Below are 11,392 nucleotides of genomic sequence, written 5' to 3' on the forward strand. Positions count from 1 at the left end.
TTTTCGCTTCTCGCCTGCCTCGATGATATTGTAATTGAGGCTTTTGATGGCCCAAAGGGCACGATGCTCAAGTTCAACTGGCAGATGACAAAGTTTTCCAAAAATAATGCGGTAAAGAGACATCCCTATAGGTGTCTTAAATGCTGTTCGGTATGCCCACAAGGCATCCGATAAGCGGAGAGACCAGTCCTTTCTTGAGGGGTTGACAGTTTTCTCCAGAATAGACTTTATCTCTCTGTTGGAGACTTCCACTTGGCCACTCGTTTGTGGGTGATATGGAGTAGCAACCTTGTGAGTAACTCCATATTTCTTCATTAAAAACCCAAAAATTTTATTACAAAAATGTGTACCCCAATCACTGATGATAGCTTTGGGGACACCAAAACGAGAGAAAATGTTTTCTTTAACAAATTTCACGACAGTCTTATGGTCATTTGAGCGACATGCGAGTGCCTCAATCCATTTGGACACATAGTCTACATCGACTAAAATGTATAGAAAACCTCGAGAAATAGGGAAAGGTCCCATAAAATCAATTCCCCAAACATAAAAAATTTCCACAATCAAGATAGGATTTAGGGGCATCATATTTCGTTTGGTAATTCGACCTAGGTGCTGACAACGAATGCAAGCTATGCAATGTTCGTGTGCATCACGAAAAAGGGTAGGCCAGTAAAAACCACATTATAATACCTTGGCCGCAGTTTTCTTTCCACTAAAATGACCTCCGCAAGATTGTTCATGGCAAAAGGATAATACGTCGGTGTGCTCCTAGTCGGGAATGCAGCGACGAATGAGTTGGTCGGAACAATACTTAAAGAGGTAGGGGTCATCCCAAAAATAATATTTTACAATAGATAAGAACTTTTTATGATCAGGAAGTGACCAAGAGGAAGGAACTTCCTCAGTAACTAGCTAGTTAACGATATCCGCATACCATGGAGATGAGAAAATAGAGTACAAATATTCGTCTGGGAAGGAATCACAGATGGCTTCAGAATCACTATCCATGTCACTAACCAGCCTTGATAAATGGTCGGCCACGACATTTTCAGTTCCTTTCTTGTCTTTGATTTCCAGGGTGAATTCTTGCAAGAGAAGGATCCAGCGGAACAATCGTTGTTTTGCGTCCTTTTTCGCGAGTAAGTACCGAAGTGCGGCATGGTCAGTATATACGATGGTGGATGTTCCAACTAGGTAAGGGCGAAACTTATCCAAGGCATAGACAGCAGCTAGGAACTCTTTCTCAGTTGTTGTGTAATTACGTTGAGCGTCATTAAGAGTTTTACTAGCATAGTAAATGACAACGGGTTTGTCATCACGTCGTTGGCCTAGTACAGCGCCAATAGCAAAGTCGCTAGGGTCACACATTAGTTCGAATGGTTGAGACCAATCAGGGGGTTGAATGATAGGAGCGGTAGTACGAGCGGTTTTTAGAGTATCAAAAGCTTGTTTGCAATTGAAATTGAAGTCGAATACTGCATCCTTAAGCAGGAGATTGGTTAAAGGTCGAGCAACTTTAGAAAAATCCTGAATGAATTTCCTGTAAAACCCAGCGTGGCCTAAAAAGGCACGGATATCACGAATTGTACGTGGGAAAGATAGCATAGCAATTTTAATAATTTTAGCTTTATCAACCTCTATCCCGTCTTTCGAAACAATATGACTCAGAACAAGTCCTTTGGTAACCATGAAATGACACTTCTCCCAATTGAGTACCAGATTTTTCTCTTTGCAACGCGTTAATACTTTAGAAAGATTGGATAGGCAGTCGTCAAAGGAATTTCCGTAGATGGAAAAATCATCCATGAAGACTTCCATATAACGTTCCACCATATCACTGAAAATGTGAAGCATGCAGCATTGGAAGGTGCCTGGGGCATTACAAAGACCAAAAGGCATTCGTCTGTATGCAAAGGTTCCGAAGGGACACGTGAAAGTTGTCTTTTCTTGATCGGCGGTATCGATGACAATTTGGAAGTATCCGGAATAGCCATCAAGAAAACAATAGTAAGCATGACCGGCTAAACGTTCTAGCATCTGGTCAATGAATGGGAGAGGAAGTGATCTTTACGTGTTCTGGCATTAAGTTTGCGATAGTCAATGCAAATTCTCCATTTTAATGGAATGCGAGTGGAGATGTACTCACCATTTTCATTTTGTGCAACTTGAATGCCAGACTTTTTGGGAACAACGTGGACAGGACTAACCCAATCACTATCAGAGATAGGGTATATGATACCCGCATCAAGTAAATGTAAAACTTCCTCTCTCACCACTTCTTTCATGGTGGGATTAAGGCGGCGTTGTGGTTCTCACGATGTCTTTGTGCCGCCATCGAGATATGTGCGATGCGTGCATATGCTAGGGTATATTCCCTTGATATCATCTAAGGACCATCCGATAGCGGAGCGGTGTTCACAAATGACATGAATCAAACGTGCCTCTTCATCGGTAGTCAAGTGAGAAGAAATTATTATAGGATGACTACTATCGAGATCGAGATGCACGTACTTCAAATCAGAGGGTAGAGGTTTTAAATCCGGAGTTAGAGGATTGGGGATCAAGGATTCGTGAGGGATCATCTCTTCAATGGAAAAGAGCTAATCTGGTTCTTCTGAATCAGTTTGCAACGCAGCAGTAGATCAAATAGTGGTACCGACTCTAATAATGCGTGGACATCTTTTATGTACGAGTCATCGTCAAACTCAGGATTATCAAAAGAAAGAAATTGGTGTATCTCGTTTGGGGGAAAAGAGTTTGTGAAATAATCATGTTCCAGACTATCAACCAAGCTAATCTCACCCTCCATTATAGGATCGGGAAATTGGTTCATTAATTTGAACACGTTGAGTTCGACAAAAAGGTTCCTGAAAGACAATGTCATTGAACCGTCCCGACAATTTATGAGAGTGTTAGCAGTTGCAAGAAAAGGACGTCCCAAGATGATAGGAATGGAGTCACAGGCCACTTCAGTATCTAGAATGACAAAATCAACTGGGTAGTAAAAATCTTGGACCTTGACTATGACGTTCTCTACTATGCCTTTTGGGTACTTGATGGAGTGATCCGCGAGTTGCAGAGTCATATTGGTAGGTTTTAATTCATGAAGACCTAACTGCTTAAATAAGTAGTAGGGAAGTAGGTTAACACTGGCACCTAGGTCTAAATGTGCGGTAGTGGTATACTTGTCGCCCAACGTGCATGGTACAGTTGGTCGACCTGGGTCCTTGTACTTTACCACACCATTGGTAGTGGTAATCGAGGGAAACTGCTCAGTGAGGAATGCTTGTTGAGGAACATTCGCACGTCGTTTGGTGGTGCACATGTCCTTCAAAAACTTGGCATGCTTGGGTAAATGCTTAAGCGCATCTAGAAAATGTAAGTTTATGGTCAAATTTTTGAAGGTTTCACGAATCTCATCGAAATGTTCATCACATTTGTTCTTTACCAAACGGACAGGGAACGGAGCTTTTGGGCGGAATCGTGCATAAGGATTAGTGGCGTCTTTCCCTAGGGACGTGGGTGTAGATTTGTAAGGTACAACTTCGTCCGTTATAGGTTGCGAGGTAGGAGTTGGAAGGACGTCATCCGTAGTTTCCGTCGATTCCTCATCTGGCATACGTATTTTATTGTCGATGGTTTAGCCAGAACAAAGAGTGGTAATGGCATTTACCTCACCCTGGCTTGGATTACTAGATCCTGGTACATTGTTGAGTTCAAAGGCAGTGTTTGTAGGCTTAGGGTTTGGAACTGCTTGGCCAGGGAACACGCCCTTTTGACTTTTATCCTGAGCTAACAGCTGAAGAAACTGTTGGATAGAAGCTAGGATTTGATTCTATTGATTCATGTATGTCAGAAAAGTTTCAGCTGTTTTATCGGCTGTGGATTGTACCAGCGGAACAGCAGGAACTACTTCACAGTTATTATTTACAGGTTGATTTTGGTAGCCATATCCTTGATTAGCGGGAACAAGGTTGCGGTAGTTTTGGTACCCTATATTTGCATTGTTGGGAAAATTACTTTTCCCTTGTTGGAATTGCGGAGGATTTCTCGCGACATAACTGCACCCATTGGCCAACCCATGGCCATTTGCACAGTAGGGAACTGACATTGTAGGACCCTTGCCACCCACTCCTAGCAATGTCAGATTCTTACTAGTCATGACGGACTACTTCACCAAGTGGATTGAAGTAGTTCCCCTCATCTTCATTCGTGAGAAGGACGTCAGAAAGTTCAGTTGGGACAACATTGTCTGTAGGTTTGGCATACCCAAGGTCATAATCTTAGATAATGGGCAACAGTTTGCTGGCGGATCGGTTGCCGAGCTCTGTAAAGAGTTGCACATCACCCATCTTTTTTCAACCCCAAGGTATCCACAAGGCAATAGCCAAGCTGAGGCCTCAAATAGAGTTATTTTGGATAACATGAAGCACAAACTAGATGACGCGAAGGGGTTGGGGTTGAAGAATTACCTAAGGTCCTATTGGCGTACCGAACTACACCCAGACGATCCACTGGTGAGTCTCCATTTTCACTAACCTACGGAATTGAAGCTGTTATCCCTCCTGAACTAGTATCCCCCACCCAGAAATCGGACGTCGTGCACATACTAGACAATGAGGAGTTGTTATGCAGAGAAATGGATCTCTTAGATGAAAAATGGGAGGGCACTGCATTGCGTTTGGCTGCCAACCAGCAGACTCTAAAGCGATCATACGACAAGAAAGTCTGAACTTGGGCATTCAAATATGGAGATCTAGTCCTTCGTGAGATCCCAGAGCATAATGACAAGCTTGGGCCCAACTGGGAGGGACCCTACATCGTCGACAAGGTCGGAGGAACTAGCTTTTACTACTTATGCAATATTGATGGAGAAGTTCTTGTCAAACCATGGAATGTAAAGCACCTCGGAAAGTACTTTCAGTAAATTGTGATTTCATGCTTTCTTATGCTTAATTTATTCTCTCCAATTATCAATAAAGTTCCTCACTTTGCAATCAAATCTCTTCCTTGCATAAGCTCTTTATTTTTTTTTATCCACAATGGAATAAGCCTTTAGGGAATTCGATACTCACTATCTTTTCAAGTATTTTGTATACCAATTTGCCTTGGAACTAGAGATATTGTGTTTGGGGAGGTCGAACTGTATGCCAGGTCTTTTGTCCCATAAAGCCTGAATTGTATGCTAGTTCTTTATGACTTTACGATCTCATCACTGAGATCATCCTTAATGGGTTAAGCCTTTAGGGAAAATAACCACACTATCTATTCAGTATGTTGTATGCCAGTTTGACTTGGAACCTAAGATAGTGTTCCTGAGAACTTGAACTGTCGCCGGTTCCTTGCATTCCCATGACATCACCATCGGGGTTGCTAGGTAGTTTTGGGTTGGATCCAGATCCTAACACATAATCACCGCTTTGGACTTATGTCGACATGATTACATTGAGGAAGACTCTCCTACTGTTGCTCTTGCGATAACCTATTTATTTTTTAAATAAATAGGACCTATCGTTATTGAACACAGTGTCATGCTCAAGGCACCGAGTTACCTTCACATAGACATACGACTCCTTTGGGACGCTGTTTCTCTACTACGATTGAACTTTCAGTTACGGTTAAACATGAATGGCTCCCATGATATCCTGATCAGATTCTGGTTATGTCTCTATTTAACCTGTTTAGCCTATCAGGGTCACCTATTGTTGTTCCAAATAAACTTTGGGGGCATTAGGGGTAAAATATGTATAGTAGTTCATGTCATGTTATGTTATATATAACATAGATTGTTTCAAATGCATGTGTAAATTAGAAGAGCTACAGAGCTCAATAAGTAAATAGTATGTGAGCAACATAACTCAATATGATAGACCAATAGAAATATTAATATTGTTTCTAAATAAATGTTTTTTTAATTATGAACTAATTAGCTAAGTCTTTACTTTGCTTGTTGAGCAGGGGTTGAATTAAGTTCTAGAACAGTATCACTACTGGCAACTGCACCTGCATCAAAAACTCTTAGGCCACTCTCAGGAACTAACTGTGCGGTTGGATTGACTGGGACGGTTGAGGGCTGCACAGAGCATTCACCTGAAACAGGCACATGCAAAATAGGAAGCTGGAAGTCAGGCATATCATCGTCGGTGCCTTCTTCATAAGATGAGAAATCATCGGGCATGAGTTCATTCTGAATTGCTAAGATATTGGTAGTCAGGTCAGGGAATATGATGAAAATGTTAGTCTCTCGCCCCTGATCATCCACCTGAGAAATGGATCCAGCAGCCTCAATAGCCTCCTTAAACTTAACTTGTTTGGCTACATTAAAGGAGTATTTAGAAACATCAATTACTCTTAAAGAAAAATGAATACCATTGCCAGCAGACCTCTTCTTCACCTCTTGCACCACCTTGGAATAGAACTTAGAGGTCTCTGCCAAGATATCATCCGCCCTATTTACAGAACGTAGATGCTTCTCTCTGAGATCCCTCTCATAACTTGCCATAGTTTCATTAACATGAGTAATGGCTTGGCCAAGTGTCCTCATCTTGGCATTTCTACCGTTAAGCTCGCCCTGGACTTGGTCATATTTTGCTTAAAGTGTGGTGAATTGAGAGCACAACTCCAAGAACTTCACTTTCCAAGAGGCAACATCAACAGCTTCTTTTTGAGCCTTATCTAGAGAGTTTCGGAGGTTGGCAATCATCTTTCTCATGTTCTCGAAACTAGCATCTAACTTTTTCTCTTTTGTCAGAAGTTGGTCAACCTGGGTCTACAGTTCCTCAACTATTTTCTTAGCAGCTTCTTTAGCCCAGTTCACCTCACCAGTAGCCATGTCATCAGTGGCTGTATTGGCTGAGTTAGTGAAGATTGGTTCTTTCATGGCCAAGAAATTATTCACTAACTGAAAAAGAATATAGAACGTGTAAGCAACATAATGAGATAAACAAGGCATTGTACAGAGAAAGAAGTCTTACCTTGGCAAGATAAACAACAGATCTATGGAATGACAAATCCAGACTACCAGCCATACTGGCTTCAGCTCTATCAACAGGAAGTCCCGCAGCTTCCAGAATTCCAAGCATGATGTCAACATCATTAATTAAATGTTTATTGGTAACAGGAAGCTTATCAGGTTGGCCCCAATGCCTTATCTCCACGACCATCTCCTTTTCAGGAGAATCTGAGGATTATAGCGAGAAGGGCATATCATCTCTCCTCATCTTCCTATGTCCATCCCCAGATCGAGGATGAGGGAGAGCAATAGTTATAGCAGTCATCTCAATGACGCCTTTCCCCTTTCGGTCATCGGGGAGGGAAGGATTAATAGTCAATTGTACACGGTCACCAGCCTGTTCAGAACCTAGGGGAGGGTCTGGAACTGGCAACTTTCTTAGGAAACTTACTAGAACTAGGAACCGTCATAGGAACCTCGAAAGATGTTTCGTCATCCATAGATAGAGGACAAAATTTGGTTCTCCTACTTGAGGGTGGAGCATCAGGAGCAAGAGCAGAATCAGTTCTCTTAAAATTACTAGCAGTCATAAGTTTGTGAGGCAGTTCAGGGCCCCTCCCACTAGTGATTACACAATCATCACTGACATCAGGCTCCTGAACTGTACTCAATGTGGCAGCATCACTGGAAGTCGTGACAGAACCCCTCTCTTTGCAGTTTCCTTTTCTTCTAGTACTGAGAGAAGATTCATCCTAAACTGGGGGAAGAAGAAGACCAGCATCTTGATCCACAGGAGGAGGGAATACTGTGCGTCCAGAGTTCACAGTATTAATCCCGAAAGGAGAAAAGTCGGGGGCAAGTGGTAGCAGTTCCTCGGCAGATATGTCGAAATATTTAAGGAAGCGGGTGGGATCAGGAACTACCACCCAAGGCATCCTCTGGTCTTTGGAGATCTTGTTAATGAAATCCATAGTAGCAGCATCAGTTGTAGTAAGTTGGTTCCATGGGGAAGAGTCATCTAATGATTAATAACAAAAGAACTCAGTTGAAAGCACTTATGGATGATTTATAAAATTTATGAGAAAGTATACTTACTGGTCAGGGCATGAGTATGTTTTCTATAAACAGGAATCCTCATTGGCTCGCCATCATCATCTTGAGGATGAACGTCGCACTCATCACCCAACACCCGAAGGTGGTGATCAGCCCAACCATCATCACTGTGTTTCCCCTTGAAGAAGACGATTGAAGCATTCTTATCTCTGGTCATGAGATAGTAGTAAGATTGGTCCCAAATGCAACAAACCTCATAAAAATATTCAAACACCCATTGATTCAAGGCGAATCCATGTTTCTTGGCTAGTATGGCAGAGTACATGACAATTTTGTAGAACATGGGCACTGCTTGACTAAGGGCAAGATTGAAGTGAATCAGACACTCCCTCAATAATGGGTGAAGAGGAAGAGTGAGACCGACCCTAAAATGACCAATTGTGACGAGTGCAACCTCCTTGTAGGCCAACTCATCAAATAATCTCCTCCATTTAAGCCCAATATTAGTAGGGATGTGAAATTTCTCTCTGATCAGTTTTAGGGAAGAGAGATCCTTGAAATTAATAAGTGACCAATTTGGATTCGTCATGATCAGAAAAGATAGAAAGTTAAAATTTTTAGTTTAAACCCTAGCGGGAAAACGAAAGGTTCAGTATACAGAGAAGGTTAGTTGAAGAGATAACGAGGACTCTCTCACCAAACTCTTTATATATGGACAGGATGAATGGTTGAGATTGTCCCAAGTGTTGCGTCTTTTCAGGATGGAACTGCCATCATTACCTTTTTTCGGGAAACGGCGTATCTACTTGAGCCGTCTTTTCAAAGCTTTAATTAGGTAAGCCTATAAGCAGTTACGACAACTGTTTATAGAAACGATTTTCACGCCAAAAGCAGTGTCGTTTCGAGCGCCCATGTGCTAGATGGCACGAGACGGTGTCTGGCCGTTACTAAAAATATTTGTAACGGTTTTTATGCGTAACTGTTTGGGTGTTATTAATGTGTTAATTTAATTTGTTACGGTTTTTAACCGTTACAAATTATTTATAGTAACGGTTATTTAGCGTAACTGAAATTAATTACTAATGGTTTTTCACTAGCACGTGTGTTACTTATTTCCAGCAATACTAACAGTTTCCTTTGGATTCTAACAGTTATAAAATGTAAGTTCCTTTAGCTATTAGTAACGGTTTGTATAAGTTAGTAACGTTTGTGAAGTATAGAATATGTGTTACTGATTAAAGCATTTACTAATGGTGTTTGCACCCATTGCTAACGCTTTTACTTCCACGCAAGTGTTACTCAATGAAGAGATTAGTAACGGTTTCTTGCCGTTACTAAACAATTTTATATTAAAAAAAAATTATTTTTGCCCTGCCACCCAATTACCACATTTACCTGCATAACATGCCTCCGTTTTATTTTTAATGAATTCCACAAAAGTTATCAATAAACATAAAACCTCACAAGTACATCTGATCAAATACTAATTTTTATTACTATAAATCACAACCAAAAAGTCATACATAATGAATGAGTATGCAGATTTTGAAATTTACAACTTATCCATAGACTTATCCAAAAATTTATTGATTAACCTGCCTTCCGTACTTCATTATGGTCAGTTAACAAAACCTCGTGACAGAATTTGCTGCAAAGAATGCCGGTAACACCTAGTAACCATGGTAACAATAAGGAATCAACTCCCAAGTACGGAAGACCAAAATGATAAGAGAATATAAGTTCTAGATCATACATTCACACCAAAATGATAATGATATTATATTGATATCATATGCAAGAAAACACAAGTGCGAACTCACCTTTACCACACCCATGACATTAGCTAAGGAAGACTTCATCTCATTCATTTCCCCCTTCAACTCATGTGTAGTATGTGGAGATCTTTAAGTGCATAAGATACTTACGAATATAGCAGGAAAAAAATAAGAATGTAATGAAGAAGAATTACTTAAAAGATGAATTTGACGGCATTGAATTGTCGATGCTAGCAAGATAGTCCTGAGAAAAAAAATGGTATTAGTTTAGCTGATCAACAACAATAAAACTTATGCCACTACTTCAATGAAAAGAAGATACCTACAACACTACTTAAAATTTTGTAAAGTCAACTATCATAAACACCGCATTTTTCATCCCAATTTCAGGTTTGTGCCCTCCACATCGAGCTATACCGTTCTACTGCCCTACTGTTTCTTTGCATATTTTTAATAATCAACTGAGATGAGTTTGAGGTAGCCACATGGATCAACTCATTGGACAGCTTAATTTTCCAAATACAGTATTTTCTATGTCCAGAAAGAGATATATGTACAATATATTACTAAAAATTGACTTTTGCCCAGTTGGTGATAATAAGGTAGCAAGAAACTTACTTGCTCATCTATTATTTTGCGAAGCGGTAATCCTCCCCCGATATTGACCTAACAATCTAATTAGAAACAAAAAATATAACAAATATTGAGCTAACAATCTAATTAGATTACTCGAAAATCAGTATATGCAGATAAGAAAGTTAAAAAGTAAAGATTTGGAAAAACTTACCCCAAAAAAAAACTTTGAATGATTAAAGATTTGGAAAAACTTACCCCAAAAAAAAAACAGTTACCATAATGAGTTTATTAGAAGGGACAGGTTTTAGACTGTTCACATTTAAACATTGAATGATTGAGATAATATTAAACAGTATGAAAATCCAAGGACTACCTGCTATGTTATAACCTGACAACCACATTTTATGTGTTGGCAATTCAACAAACAAGAAAAATAGCCAGGAGCAAATACAGTACATATATTGAGGCAATATCGACATCCATCATGATTATAAAGGATGAAACAATAATTTTCACTGTGATTAAAACCTAACCTCGACTCTAAAAAGCTAGTAATCGCCAGTTTTGAATTCTTACCTTGTTTTAGGTTATTTAAGGCTGACTATTATTATCTGGGGGTAGCTTCAAGAACTCTCAAGAATGTAGCAAATTCCTGTCAAAGAACTAGTATTTTAATAGCTTTTACTTGTATCACTCACCTGAACAAAGGACGAATTGGAAGAAACCATACCTCTAAATGCCTAAGTGCATTTTGAGAATTGGGATAAGCCATTAAGGCTTCAAAGTCCACGTAAAAGAGATAGTCGAAGTACCTGGATAGTCAGAATAAAGACTTTGAATCAGAGTAGTGTCTGAATGTACCAAATGAAAAGGACTGCTACTACGACTGAATGTACCAAATGAAAATGACTGCTACTACGACTTTCAACTCTTGGTTTGTAAGTGGCCCTACGATGTTTGGCCAACTCACAGACTTCACATTCTAAATGAACTGAACTGGAAATACTAGGAACTAGACTATGAAGTTTATTCA

At 40.1% G+C, this 11,392-nt stretch overlaps 1 protein-coding gene across 1 annotated transcript; it reads left to right on the top strand.

Annotated features, from left to right (window-relative positions):
- Positions 1-4,163: 4,163 nt before the first annotated feature.
- On the top strand, positions 4,164-4,735 carry LOC147515385 (uncharacterized). Its single transcript, XM_086592884.1, has 2 exons — positions 4,164-4,520; positions 4,592-4,735. The coding sequence occupies exons 1-2, from the start codon at positions 4,164-4,166 to the stop codon at positions 4,733-4,735; spliced, it is 501 nt and encodes a 166-aa protein (XP_086449010.1).
- The last annotated feature ends 6,657 nt before the right edge of the window (positions 4,736-11,392 follow it).

Source organism: Coptis chinensis, chromosome 2 (assembly GCF_015680905.1).
Source record: "Coptis chinensis isolate HL-2020 chromosome 2, ASM1568090v1, whole genome shotgun sequence".
Taxonomy (NCBI): Eukaryota; Viridiplantae; Streptophyta; class Magnoliopsida; order Ranunculales; family Ranunculaceae; genus Coptis; species Coptis chinensis.

Excerpts from the sequence above, each read along its gene's own strand:
- LOC147515385 (XM_086592884.1), top strand. The coding sequence starts at position 4,164 with ATGACGGACTACTTCACCAAGTGGATTGAAGTAGTTCCCCTCATCTTC. Across the intron at positions 4,521-4,591 it reads TACACCCAGACGATCCACTG|AAATCGGACGTCGTGCACAT; the intron begins GTGAGTCTCCAT and ends TCCCCCACCCAG.